The sequence below is a fragment of the Lontra canadensis genome, unplaced genomic scaffold, assembly GCF_010015895.1.
Source record: "Lontra canadensis isolate GAN:19392208 unplaced genomic scaffold, GSC_riverotter_1.0 scaffold55, whole genome shotgun sequence".
Classification (NCBI taxonomy): Eukaryota; Metazoa; Chordata; class Mammalia; order Carnivora; family Mustelidae; genus Lontra; species Lontra canadensis.
Genome location: NW_022631049.1, coordinates 7,066,002 through 7,080,928, shown reverse-complemented (window position 1 = coordinate 7,080,928; position 14,927 = coordinate 7,066,002). Strand labels below are relative to the sequence as shown.

The 14,927-nt window shown below is 33.8% G+C and overlaps 1 protein-coding gene across 1 annotated transcript in view; it reads left to right on the top strand.

The window, feature by feature from the left end:
- Positions 1–14,927, top strand: part of MNAT1 (MNAT1 component of CDK activating kinase) — a 203,417-nt gene that overhangs the window by 120,016 nt on the left and 68,474 nt on the right. Inside the window, exon 7 of the mRNA XM_032875259.1 lies at positions 9,724–9,845. Coding sequence (XP_032731150.1) covers positions 9,724–9,845 — 122 coding nt within the window. The remainder of the gene's footprint in view (positions 1–9,723; positions 9,846–14,927) is intronic.

Sequence of the window (14,927 nt, the reverse complement as noted above, 5' to 3'; positions counted from 1 at the left end):
CAAGCCAACTGCTTTATCTGCTTTTGCACAGAACACACGGTCATCTATCCCAGTGCTGGAGGAAAAACTAGTTTATTTATATAAAGCAATTACAGTATGTATAGAGCAATGTATAGTTTATGGGCTATTTAAGGGATTTTTTTGAGAGGTTATTTTGACCAATTTTTGACTTTTTGCCTTACTCTGACCTTAGAACCTATAAGATGTGACTTCACTGTTGTAGCTTTGTTGAATTTAAGTCAGTCACATTACTTAGAATCCTTCTATATAACATTTGGAGTTCTCTGATTTTTTAGGTGTAGAACTATCTGAGGCAGAGATAACTAGCTTGTTAGTTTTCTTTCCTGTCTTATCTTTGCATTTTTTAGGAGATAAATTTGTATGAATGGAATTTTAGTCAAAACAGGTAGAAGCATGGGGGGCAAATGCTATTCCTTTGTATTTCATGTTCGTCTCTGTAGTTTGAGACCCTTGGCTTTCTGAAAACTAATGGCATATGTCCACAAACATATTGTTGAATTTAGTTTCTATGAGCCATAGTAGTTCTACACCAACATAAAGGAATTTATAGAAATGCTTTTTTAAAAAATATGTAGAGCTTGGGGGCGCCTGGGTGGCTCAGTGGTTAAAGCCTCTGCCTTCGGCTCAGGTCATGATCCCAGCGTCCTGGGATCGAGCCCCGCATCGGGCTCTCTGCTCAGTGCAGAGCCTGCTTCTCTCTCTCTCTCTGCCTGCTTCTCTGCCTACTTGTGTTCTCTGTCTGTCAAATAAATAAATAAAATCTTTAAAAAAAAATATGTAGAGCTTGGTTATGATATTTGAGATGCTTTAATAATATTAATCTTTTTAAAAGATATTGTTTCCTAATTTCCCCCCATTTTAAGTATCTACATATGCTAAATTTTAAAGTTTTTTCTCAAGGAGTAACTTATGTTTGTGTAACAGTAAAAAGCAAATATATAATAACAATACATACACAAATATATTTGTATAACAATAATAATTTTAAAACAATTATCATTAAAGGATGTTTTTCTCTGTGAATTTGAACACAAAATGTTGTATGTTGTAGTGAGGGAATTACAAATGACTTCAGTTAACAAAGCCTTAAAGTAATTCCACTGTAGTGACTAGATTGTGATGAGGTTTCCAGAGCCAATGTGATAGAAATTGTTTTTGGAGACTTGGCTTAGGCAAGCAAGGGTGTAACTGTTTTAGGACCATTTGCTTTCTAATGATGAACAAGAAGCTCAAGCCCAGCTAGATATAGAAATTCTTCTTTAATGTTTTAAAGCATAGCTTACATATTTGAATGGAACTGATCATCACTAAAGAACTAGGAAAATATGGTGCTATTCCTTCAGGATGAAGCTTCTTTCATACTCTGAAAAAAACCTGCCTTTTTTTGAGAAGGAAAATTCTGGAGAAAAATTGGTCCTGTAACTATTAGGCACCGTATTTTAAAAGATAGGGAATGCTCATAAAGGCTGATTTGTGAGAATAATTCAGCATTAGAAAGCTGAAAAGAGCAAACCGTATAATTTTTATTTTTATTTTTATTTTTTTTAATTTTTAGAACGAGGTATATTCTTTTCATTATAAAACATGCATTCAGAAAGTGAATGTAGTCTCATGATTCTAGCAGAAATGTGAGAATCTGGGGATTCATGCTTTCTTTCCCACTGGCTGTTTCTCTGGTATATTTAGAATAAAATTATTCTACATTAAATTTGGGGAAAATTCTTTTTATTTTTATGACACATTATGAGGTAGTGGCTTATTTCTACTTAGTGGTCGTGAAGTCATAGCAGGTTAGACCTGGAAGAACATCTAGACCAACCCCCAGTTCACTTCCTAATCCCCATTTTAGATTATGAAAATGAAACTGAGAGTTTTATCACCTCGTTCATTTTATTTTTTAAAAATAAGATTTTATTTTTAAGTAATCTCTATATCCAGTGTGGGGCTCAGACTTACAACCCTGAGACCAGGAATCACATGCTCCACCAACTAAGCCAGCCAGGCGCCCCTCCCTCAGTTCATTTTAGTTTAGAGGCAGTGCCAACATAGTTACCTCTTACCGTGCAGGGTCTTATCCCTCATTGACCTTAATACTGTTTACTATAACTTTTTGAAAGAAATTAGAGAAAGCCATTTGTATGGGGGAAAAATGAATTGTCCTTACCATAAAATTCTGCACTACCAGGAAGTTATTACTGTGCAGCTGTTGCAGCGATGACAAGCTGATATCACCCTAGAATGGCCAGAACAGCATAGTATAAAAATTGCTCTGCTTGCTACCCAAAAAATTTAAGAACAACTGAATTACCAAGGAAATATTACTTAGAGTGAGCAGATTGAAGGCAGTGCCAGGTATATAATTCTCTATGCCGTTGCAAAATTGTGTGAGAATACATACACACACCACATAATTAAAAAATCTATTTATATCCATATACAGATGCATACATATATATGCACAAATGAAAAACACCTGTATGTATGTGCACATACATATTTAAATTATTAGGACACTAACCAACATAGAAATAGTATTACAGAAAAAACAGTTGATTTTCTAAAATGCGCCCAAAGATAATTTTTTTGGAAATAATAACCAGGATTGTAGTGGTTTAATACTTCAAGAACACTGAAATATTCAGGTTTTTAATTCCCTTTGGCAGTATGACATGTCCTGTAGGATTTGATAAATTTAAGATGTGAGAGGACTTAGTTTATGAAGACAACTACCACTATCATTACTTACTTACTTTCTTTCTTTCTTTCTTTCTTTCTTTCTTTCTTTCTTTTTGGTTTGTTTTTTGCTTTTGTTTTGCATTTAGATAATTCAGAGACTTAAAAGTAGAAAGCACAATCTCATCAGAAAGTTATTAGAATATAAGCTCCCTGAGTGCAGGGCTTATATCTGTTTTGATCACTGCTGGAGTTTTTAGTTTTGGACATACAGTTAGTATTCAGTATTTGTTATGTGAATGGGTGATGATAGCCACGGGATACCACAGTATCATCTGAAATTTTGTTAAGATGAATTCTTAAGTGGCTAAAGACACCTTTCCAGCCTAGGGATAAAAAGCATCCACGGGCTTTCTGTAGTGGGTAAGTGAAAGAAAACAATATTAAAGTGTGGAGAAGGTGGAGTTGTATTCCTTATGTGCCTTTTATAGTACATGTGATTAACAAAATTTCAATTGTTTATGCTTAGTAAGAGCATTCTTAAATTTATAGAATATGGAAACCTGACTCTTACAGTTTTCCTAGTGTTCATATTGGTATACCTTTTGACCATTCATATGCCCTTTTATATTATTCAGTGTTTTAACAAAACATCAGGTAGCTTTCTCTTGCCAGGCACTGTGCTGTACACATTGCAATGAACATAGGGCTTTATAGTCTAATGGGAGAGATAGATGTTAAACAGATAACTATACACAGTTTAACAAGCTTATAGGGCTTATTAGCAAATATACTAAAGATGAGACTAGCCTGGCAAGTAAGTCATTTAAGCAAGACAGAAAAATGAAAAGAGTCCTTAAAATTGTGTTGAAGGATTTTCAGAATCATTCAGTCTATCACCCTTAATTACTAATACTTTTTGAATTACAGCCTCTTCTATGGTACTTAGCAAAAAATTATATACTGATTTTATGAAAGGATGTTTTCATTTTTAGTATTTTTTCAAGTTTCTATTTTATTTTTTTTTTAAAGATTTTATTTATTTATTTGACAGACAGAGATCACAAGTAGGCAGAGAGGCAGGCAGAGAGAGAGAGGAGGAAGCAGGCTTCCCGCTGAGCAGAGAGCCCGATGCAGGGCTCGATCCCAGGACCCTGGGATCATAACCTGAGCTGAAGGCAGAGGCCTTAACCCACTGAGCCACCCAGGCGCCCCTCAAGTTTCTATTTTAATTTCAATTAACATCAAGTATTATATTACTTCCAGGTGTACAATATAGTGATTCAACAATTCCGTGTATCACCTGGTGCTCATCACGACAAGTTCACGCCTTCATTTTTAGTATTTTTATTATTGCTTATTTCAACAACCTTATACTAATGATTACTGTCATTAATATTGATATTGCTATTGCTTTATTTTTATTAGAAAATAATATATTTTCTTTAGTAATGTTATTGTAAAATGGTTGCTACATTCCAAAAGTGTGTGTGTATCTCTTTTAACATAATGACCTGAAGTTTTTTAAAATAAAAGTTGCTTTTAGAGTTAATTTCATTTCCTATTGAGTGGATTCCAGAAATCTAGATCATACAATTTTTCATTTGGAATTAAATCCTGATTTTTGAATCAGCACAAAAGGTAGTCTGTGCTTTTCCTTTATTTGATGAGAAAGAATAATGATAATGTTTATTATGTATGGATGCTCTAACAGTTAAGTTTTAGTAAATAACTAGTTTTTATAGAAGACTTGAAATTTGCTAAATAAGAAGAGTTAAAGAATATATTTCAAATTATACTTAAAATTATAACCATGTATAATTACCTTGGTTGACATTTCAGTGTAATGGAATCTTATAATATGTAGTTGTTTGCCTGGTTTCTTTCACTTAGCATAATGTTTTTGAAGTTCACTTATGTTGCAGCACATAAAAATTTTTTATTCCTTTTGTTCTGAATGGTATTCAGCATATTTTATTAATATTAGATTATGAGTTAATATTCATACTGTATTGAATATACCTCATTTTCTAACTCATTCACCAGTTGATGGACATGTAGACTGTTTCCACTATTTGGCTACTATGAATAAGGCTGCGAGGAATCTCATACAAGTCTTTGTGTGGTCGTATGTTTTCATTTCTCTTGGCTAGACACCTGTGAAGTACTAAGTCATAATACATTATTTGTACACTTAAGAAAAACTGCTGAACTGATTTCCAAAGTGGTGGCACCCTTATACATGCTCATTAGAATGTATAAGGGTTCTAGTTTCTTCACATCCTCAGTAAAACTTTTTATTGTTTGTCTGTTTGATTATAATCAATCTAGTGGGTGAAGTAGTATTTCGTTGTGGTTGTAATTTGCATTTTTCTCAGATGTTGATCATCTTTTCATGTACTTATTTGCCATATGTGTATCATCTTTGGTGAAATGTCCATTAATTCAGCTGTGATAGATCACTAGTGCATCATGTAGTTTGATTTCCTTAATCTGATAATTTGGGTAATATAATACTTACTGTCTTGGTAGAAATATCACATTCAGTTACTAATTTGCACCCAGATTTGAGATACTCTTTTGCCTCCAGTCACTTAAAACTGCCAACACTGGGGCACCTGGGTGGCTCAGTTGGTTGGGCATCTGCCTTCAGCTCGGGTCATGATCCCAGGGTCCTGGGATTGAGCCCCACATTGGGCTTCCTGCTCGGTGGCTAGTCTGCTTCTCCCTTTCCTTCGCTCCTCCCTCTGCATATGTGCGCGTGCTCTCTCTTTTCCAAATAAATCTTATTAAAAAACAAACAAAAAAAAACCCAACACTTTCCTTATAGGACTTGCATGACATTTTGTCTGTTGCTGACTTAATTTTAATTTTAATTATGTCAATGATTGCCCTGTAAGTTCTTTCCCAGCTTTAGATTTGAGAAATTTGGCATCTCTCTCACACCAAGTTTTTTTTGGGAAAGATCGATTGACTGTTACAAAGCTAAGTTGTGCATCATTTATGAACTTTGTTTTTATCATTCTCATGGTAAACAGAATTACCACTGAGTGATGTTTAATGTTCTCTAAATGCCATAATTAAAAAAAAAAATCCTTCTGAGCCTGTGTTCTTTTGACCAAATCTAAGTTATTAGAATTTGTATAAAAATTTATCTTGATCTAGGGTTTACTTATTAAGATCAAACTTTTAAATTGAGCAACCATCACTATATTATCTAAAAATAAGATATTAAAAATCATATGGTAGAACCCATACTGGACAGGAATTAGGAGATTTGACTCTTACTACATGACTTTTGGAAAATTTATATTTTAAATGGTTCTTTTTTCATAAAATAAGGAAGTTAGGGGAAAAGAACACAGGCTTTAGAATCTAACAGAAATGGCTTCTAATTCTCAACCTGCCATTAATACAGAGTGACCTTGCCAAGTCACATATACAAACCCCTGTTCCTTATCTGTAAGTTAGGAGTAATAGTATTTATCTCATAAAACTGTTATGAATACTAATGAAATAATGCATAAAAAGTCCTTAGACCAGTGCTGGGCACTGAGTAAATAATGTTAACTGTTATTATGTTAGGTGATCTTTTATGTGCCCACAAACTTGCAGAAAAGATTTTGCATTATATGATTTCTTAACTTTAGTAACTTGGGTTTTATTGTTGGTATTTAGTGAACAATCACTTTTAGTATGTTTCCACTATAATGGCTTAAGAGAGTCTATCTTTTTGAATATTATTTTCTCTGGAAAGTATTCTAGCTCTTGAAAATACCCATTGTGTATCATCTTTTCTGGGCCTTGCATGATTTATAAAATGCAAATGGAGTAATTTAGTAGGACTCTAAATTTTCCTCCTTTAATTCTTGTAATTTTTCTTTTTCATCCCCCCTCAACCTAACAATGTGAATTTTTATATCATAATATTCTGGAATTTTTATATCATATGGCAGTAGAATTTAGTACTTGGCAGCTTATGAAGAAGACACTTTGAAACAGGAATGTCAAAATGTCACTCAAAATAACCGGCTTAGGCAGTCCTTTTCTTAACCTGTGTAACCCCCTGTGCTCAGTTTCATAGTTCACAGACTGGATTTCTGTGAGACAGTATAAGATTTAGCTTGACAGTCTGATGTTTATTTAGAAAAGCTGTGAAACATATGGAGGTTAAGGGTTAACATAATGTTAACAGAGTTTTCTAGGTATTTCACTTCTTTTTTTCCTGTGTATTACTCTAGCCAGGTAAATGAGTAAATAGAATATCTAAAACCCATTTTTAAAAAATTGTGATAAAATATGTATGAAATAAATTTTACCATTTTAACTCTTTTTAAGGATATGGTTCTTTTTTTTTTTTTTTTTTTTGTAAAGATTTATTTATTTGAGAGAGAATGAGCAAGAAGGGAAGAGTGAGTGAGAATCTCAAGCAGACTCCATGCTTAACTGGAGCCCGACATGGGGCTCTATCTCAGGATCATAAGATCATGACCTGAGCTGAAACCAAGAGTCAAATGATTGACTGACTCCACCATTTAGGGCCCCCAAGTATATGGTTCTTGATATCAAATACATTCATATTGTAGCATATTTATCTCCAGACTTTTTCAGTCTTTTCCAACTACAACTCTATACCTATTAAATACTAACACCCCATCCCCTTCTTGCCTCACCCTAGCTTCTGGCAACCACCATTCTATTTTCTGTTTCTGTGAGTTTGACTACGCTAGCAACCTCAGGTAATTGGAATCATATAATGTTTGTCTTTTTGTAAGTGGCTTTTTTCACTTAGCATATTTTTAAGATTCACCTATGTTTTAACATGTGTCAAAATTTGGCTAAATAATATTCCATTGTGTGTATATGTCACATTTGGTCTATTCATTCATCCATCCATGGACACATGGGTTGCTCCTGTGGCTACTGTGAATTATGATGCTATGAACATGGGTGTACAAATATTAGTTCTATTCTTGCTTTTACTACTTTTGTGTATGTACCCAAGAATGGAATTTTTGGCTCGAATGGTAATTCTATAGTTAATATTTTGAGGAATCATTATCCTGTTTTATATAGTGGCTGTGCCATTTTACATTCCCATCAGCAATGCACATTCGTTCCAATTTCTATACACCCTTGCCAAAACTTGTTATTTTCTGTGGTTTTATTTGTTTGTTCGTTTTGGATAATAGCCATCCTAAATAGTCATGGGTGTTAAGTGGCATATCATTGTGGTTTTGATTTGCATTTTCTTAATGACCAGTGTTGTTAAGCATCTTTTCATGTGCTTAATGGCAGTTTGTATATCTTTGGGGGAAATGTCTATTCAAGTCCTTTGTCAATGTTTGATGAAGGACTTTTGAGGTCACCTTGTCAGGGAAGTTTTTAATACATGACAGTGAACTAGCTAGGGTGATGCTAAATGGGATTAAAACTTGTGGAAGAGAAAAACCACAAGTCAGATGCAAACATTGTCATGTTCCTCACTGCCTCAATTGCACTTAATCACTTTTAAGTCATGGTTTTTATTTGTTAATTTTTGTAAATAAAAGAGAAAAATGTACTGTATTAGTAATTTAGGGGAAAAGGAAACTAAAGGAGGTAACAACAGAAATAAACTAGAAAATGGTGGAATAAATAACTAGAGGAGCTAGTTTTTATTAAAAAGTTAGGAAATAAAGAACTTGAACACTATACAAAGATAAAGAACAGAACTAGACTTAGAATCTGAAAACATGGACAATATAAAAAATAGGGATTTTTGAAAACTGGAATCCATGCTCAGAAAAAAAAAAAAGAATCTACGCTCACATGTATGATAAACCTCAGTTTAATGATGTTATATGGCTGAATGACATTTTATTTTGTATGTGTGTAATCAAATACAGTGCTTTTCTTTTGGTTATTCAGTAATTATTTGTTTTCAGAAAAATCCTAGATGTTTCATTCAATTTAGTTTATAGCACAAAATCCCCAGTGTGTGTATGTAAGCAGATATCATATACACATTTTTGGTATGTGATATCTCCACACCTTGATTTCATTGTAAAGACTTAAGAGAGTGGATGTTTATTTGGCAAAATTTTGTGCAGGAGAATTTCATTAGTGTTTTTCCCTAATTAGGGCTTTCAAGAAAACACTGATTTACCAAAACTCTCAGAGCTGTGTGATTAAGTAGGAAAATGTGAGGATGGACTGAGCTTTTATATTTGCTGAATTCTACCATTGATGTTGAATAGCTATATTCTTTTAAGGCTAAATTTGAATTTAATGATGGATTTGGTTTTCTTCTTTTATTCTTATTTATTTATTTTTAAGATTTATTTTCTTATTTGAGAGAGTGAGTGAGAGAGAGAGAGAACACACAAGCCTGGGGAGAGGCAGTAGGAGAGGGAGAAGCAGACTCCCCACTGAGCAGGGAGCCCCCTGTGGGGCTCCATCCCTGAGATCATGACCTGAGCTGAAGGAAGCCGCTTAACCAACTGAGCCACCCAAGCCCCCCAGTTTTCTTTCAAATTATATGTAAATTACTATAAACTATAAAATGTGGATTTCAGTAATATAATGAATTGTACCCATGAATTGGCAGACTTCATGGATAATATGTTTAAATTTTATTTCCTTTTAAAATTACTCTACACCCAGTATGGGACTCAAACTCAGGACCCTGAGATCAACACTTGTATGCTCCACTGGCGGAGCCAGCAAGACCTCCCCATGGATATTTTTATTTTTTATTTTAAAATTTTTTTAAAAATTATTTATTTATTTTAGAGTAGGGGAAGGTCAGAGGGAGAGGGAGAGAGTTCTAAGCAGACTCCACGCCGAGCAGGGAGCTGACTCAGGGCTCAGTTCCAGGATCCTGAAATAACAATGTGAGTGGAAACCAAGAGTCCAATGCTTAACTGACTGTGCCACCTAGGTGTCCCAGGATAATATTTTTAAAGTGAGGAAGGAGTTTTGTCTGCAAAGATGTAGTAATATGGAAGTATTATTAAAAGGTATTGCTTTCCTTCATTTTTCTAACAGGGTCAGCATATTTCATTAGCACCTATTCAAAAGCTTGAAGAAGCTCTATATGAATACCAACCACTGCAGATCGAGACATGTGGACCGCAAGTTCCTGAGCTTGAGATGTTAGGAAGACTTGGGTAAGTGTCTAGGAACTTCTCTTTGAGGGACTAATGTTTAAGGCTTATCTGTTAGTATTTAAGTTTATTTAAGTTTAAGTTATACTTTAAAAAAAATTCTTAGATTTTGAAGTTTAGAACTTTACTCTTTTGTGAAAAATGAATGCCTAATAGTAAGTGTACACATTTTTTGTATATTTTGTTAGGTCTTTTAAGATTAAGATTGGTTTATATTAGTTCTTTTTAATGATGTTGTTGGCAGCCATATTGAAGTAACTGTTCATTTTCATCTTACTCTATAATTTTTTAAAAATAGGAGCTTAATTTAGTCATTAGTAAGCAGTAAAAATATGAGAATTGACTTTGCCATGAAAAAGAGTAGATTTATTCATTGTCTGCTATTTACAGTATAACTATATTTATGAGAAATGAGCCACAAAATATTTTAGTCAAAGGTATAATGTATGGCTAGCCCAGTGGCTCAAAAGCCATATTATATGCATCTGTTTTGGAAATGAACCTGGGATGGTGACTCTTTTGAGCGATGGAGAAGATCACAGTTCTGTCTCAGGGAAGCAGGTGGGTGTCTATAGTGTACTTGAAAAGTGTAGGCCAGACTTCATTGGGGAACAATTCATGTCTTAGTCTGGTATCTCAAGTTAAAGTTTTGAATGAAAAGATGATCTAGAAACCATTGCTTCTTAGCAAAGTAAAATAGTGTAAAGAATATAATGTGAAAAGAAATAATGGGTACAGTGAAACAAGTCATTAAAAAGTAATTTAAAAAGCACCCTAGCAGCAAAAACAAGATAGGTAAATAATAAAACCTATATACCAAAAAGCCCCCCAAAACCAAAACAACAACAAAAAAAAACTGTATGCATCTTCAATACCAAAATCTTGAACATGACTCTCAGTATTATACATATGCAACCAGAGCCTCCAAGTTCGTGACTATTAAAATGATAGATAATTTACTAATTTGCTATTTAGTAGATCTTATTTTCTTTAGTTCTATATTCTCTTAAGGTCCTGCATCTTCCAAACATGAAGCTAAGGAGATGTGAAACAAAACCTAAAAAACCATTTGAGTCTGAAATAACAGATTTACTGAATAATTTGTAATAAATTTTATAATTTACATATAATATATATGTATATATAATAATATATACATATAATTTACAAATAATAAATATTTGTAATAAATAGATTTACTAAAAAATTTGTAATAATACTAAATAATTTGTTAAGTGCTAAAATTGAAACTCGAGATAGACATTATAGGATTTCATGATGTAAAAAGTTATTAGTGTTAAAGATGTTGGTTTCTTATCTCTTATTGGGTTAACAAGAGCCAGAATTCTAGATCTTTAAAATAAGTTTTCTTAAAATCTTTACTCTTATTTTAGTGAAGACAAAGTATTTAAAATAGTATTCCTTTGTTACAGGGTTTTTCATTTTCTAATAGTTTTGTCATCAAAATTACATTTGAAAGATTATGGAAATGGGCATGCATAATAACAGTGCACAAGTAAAATGTGTGACAACAGTTAGTGCCAAGGATAGAAGAGGAAATAACTTGTAATGTTCTTACAGTGTACATGAAGTGGCATAGTTGTATCTGGAAATAGATTGTAGTAAAAGATGTTTAATGTTAACCCTCTAGCAACTACAAAAAATGTGGAAAAAAAAAAAAGAGGGACGGTCAATTAGTCTGTAGCAGAGAAAAATTATGAAATTATAAAAAATATTAATGAAAAGGAGAACAGGAAGAGAGGGTGACAAAAATAAAAAAATGAAGCAATTAAGAAATAACATGGTAGTAGATTTAGTCTTAACTCTGTAATTACATTGCATAGAAATGTTCTAAATCAGCACTATCCAATACAACTTTCTGAAATGATAGAAATAGTTTAGGTTTATGCTGTCATGTATAGTAGCCCTCACTTTCATGTTTCTGCTGAGCACTTGAATATGTCTAGTGCAACTGAAGAACTGAATTTTATATTTTATTCAGTTTAGTTTAAATAACCATATATGATGAGTGGCTCCCATACTGGATAGCACAGATCTGAATATTCTAAATAATAAGCAGAGATTGCCAGATTATACCAAAAATAAGATTTATTTTATGTTTTCTATAAGGAACTGGCATTATATTTAAAAATATAGTTTCTCTGAACTTTCCAAGTTTCTCTGTACTTGAATCTGTAATTTGTTGTTTTTATTTTGTAAATATCTCAACCATTATTTCTTCATAGTTTTTTTTTCATCAGAGGAATTCTTTTTGATCTTGCTATTTTTATATCTAGCATTTCCATATCATTCCTTTTTATAATTTTCATCTCTTTTCTGAAATTCCCTGTTTATACATGTTCTCTATCTCTTTCCCCCTAGGTCTTTTAGCTTTAAAGTGCCTCTTTGATATCCAACATCTCTTGGTCTGGTTCTGTTGATTAGTTTATGTCATGATGATAGATTTATTTTTCCTGATTTCTTGTACTTATTATAATTATTGTTTGAGTATTGGATATTCTGTGTGACAGAACAGCAGAAACTGGGATTTATACCCTGAAATATTTATGTCCTTTTTTTCTGTTAGGGCATTAGGATAGGGAATTGAGTATTAAGTAGATAGTTTGATTTTAGTTTGGGTTTTGTTGTTGTTCCAGTTATTGCTCATAGGCTCAAGAGGCTCATAACCTCTTCCAGATAGTCTCTTGCCACTTTGTGCCTAGTATGAGGCTTGGAGTGCTGGAGGGATCTTTTCAGTCTTGCTCCAGTCTCAGTTTTCAGCAATAGGCTCTGGCCACCTGAGCCACATAAGCGTTCTCTCTTGGTGCTCCTCCCCAGCAACAGACTGCTTTTTCCTCTTGGAGTTAGTTTTGTGATGGGAACAAGGGGATTTCTTAGTTCTCCTGTTCCAGCTTTTAGCCTTAGGAGGTCTTGCATGCTGGAACCTCAGGGTAGTGCTTTCTTGGTGTATCTGTCTCTTTCCTAGAGGCGAACAACTTTTGTTTCTTATTTTGGAGAGCAGGCAGGTTTGCTTTTCCTCTCCCAGCTCCACAACTGAACTCTCTTAGGTTGGTAAGCATGGGTGGTGTTGGCTGTAAGACAGTTTTCTGTACCCTTCCCGCCCCGCCCACTTTGCATCATTGTTTTAGCACAGGTAAGAATTGGTTTCTTCCCTTTCCTCAGTAGCTGTAAGGCTTTTGTCTGTGTCAGTATAGAGTTGAGGAGGGTGACAGAGGTTTTTGTACTTTTCCCCCAGTGGCAGCCAATCTTTGCCTTTCCCAGCAGTTGAGTCCTGGCTGTTTGTTTGTTTTTAAGTTCATTTCCTCTTGTGTTTAGTGTTCTGTTACTGCCAAATTTTATTGGGTCTTTTCAGTGGTATATCCCCCTTATCTTCCTCTTTTAATCTGCTTTGGTGGTGCTGTTGCTATATATATGTGTGTGTATTTGACTAACTCTTAGAAATTTGTATGAAATAGATGTAGCTTGATTGCTTTTTTCCCAACAATTTTGAGTAAATTGTTAAATTTAATAAACGTTGGCAACTCTTCTGATTGTTTGGACCCCTTTTTGGTTTCCTTTTGCCTTTACCATTATGATTTAGATTTTAAAATGTAGGGTAAGTGTCCTTTAGATAAGATATAACCATAGCATTTGTACTTTTCCCAAGGTTTTTATACATGAAATCTTATTTGAACCTAAATAAAGGAGGCTGGATTGTGTGTGTATGTGTGTGTGTGTGTGTGTGTGTTGGTGGGTGGGGGACTTTCATTAACCATTGAGTATTTAGAATACAGTTAGTTCCAGAATTTTTTTTCTTTTTTTAAGATTTTATTTATTTATTTGAGAGAGAGAACACATGTGCATGTGCACTGGGGTTGGTAGGGGGCTCCCTGGCAGAGGGAGAAGGAGAGGCAGACTCCCCACCAAGTGGCAGGACTCCATCCCAGGACGTGGAGATCAGGACCTGAGCCAAAGACATACTTAACTGACTGAGCCATGTAGGTGCCCCCAGAATTTCTCGAAGTAGACTTTTGCTTTTCTCAGCAGAAACTATACGTATATTCTGTACCCACAATAGTTACAAGGGCAGATTATTTTGATTTCAAATAAACATGTATGTTTAAGTTAATAAACCTTGATGGTAATCGTTTCTTTTAGCCATTGGTGGCTAAGTAGTGCAGGAATTTCTAGATCATCAACACTGATATTAGAATTGCTAAAGAAACAGTGACTTTTTCCTGATTTAGAACTATTTATCTTACGAGATAGAATTCATCCCACATCTCTTTAGCCTTCTACCTTGAGAAAGGAATTGTATTCGATACAGACAGCTTTAGTGTTTGGAGCTTGGATCAGCTCAAGCAGTCTTTTTGGTGATGTTCTGACCTCATACTGAAACACCTGCTAAAATAAATTCTAAATTGATTTCTTATACTATTAGTTCATTTTCTCTTCTGGAATTATTATTTGAAGCTATATGCTATCTTATTTTTTCTTATTAAACTTTATAAATCTAAGGATATATCTTTACCTAATACAACTTTCAGAAACATTTAGAGAGAAACTGAAGAATTTGTTCTGTGAAGTGACTTTTTAAAGAATGATTTATATCCTCAAAGGTGTTGCTTTTAGGGTAGAAGGAATATAAATTTAAATTGACTAAAGTAATAATAATTACACATCTGTCCTGAAAGTTGTCCATGTCTTGCATTTAAATAAGCCCCATTTATCCCTTTATGGCGAGATCTCCCACTTCCCCCAGTCCTCTAGTTTCTCTTCCTCTCTCTTTTCCTATTACAACAAAATTTCCATTTTATATTATCCTACAGAGGGAACAAGATCAATTTTTCAATAGAGGCAAACAGAATAAATTATTTATTTCTATTTTCTTATATCTGCTTTGAAATCTGTGTGACTTGGTGAAGTTAAGAAGGGTACACTTTGCACTTTCACTTTAGCTAGTGCAAAAGTGTGGGTGCAAGCACTTTCAGAATAATTTTAATTATATATTTTGGGGAGCAGGTGATTTAAGGTCTTGGGTAGCATCGTGTCTCCAAAGAACTACATTTTTTCCCGTATATATAA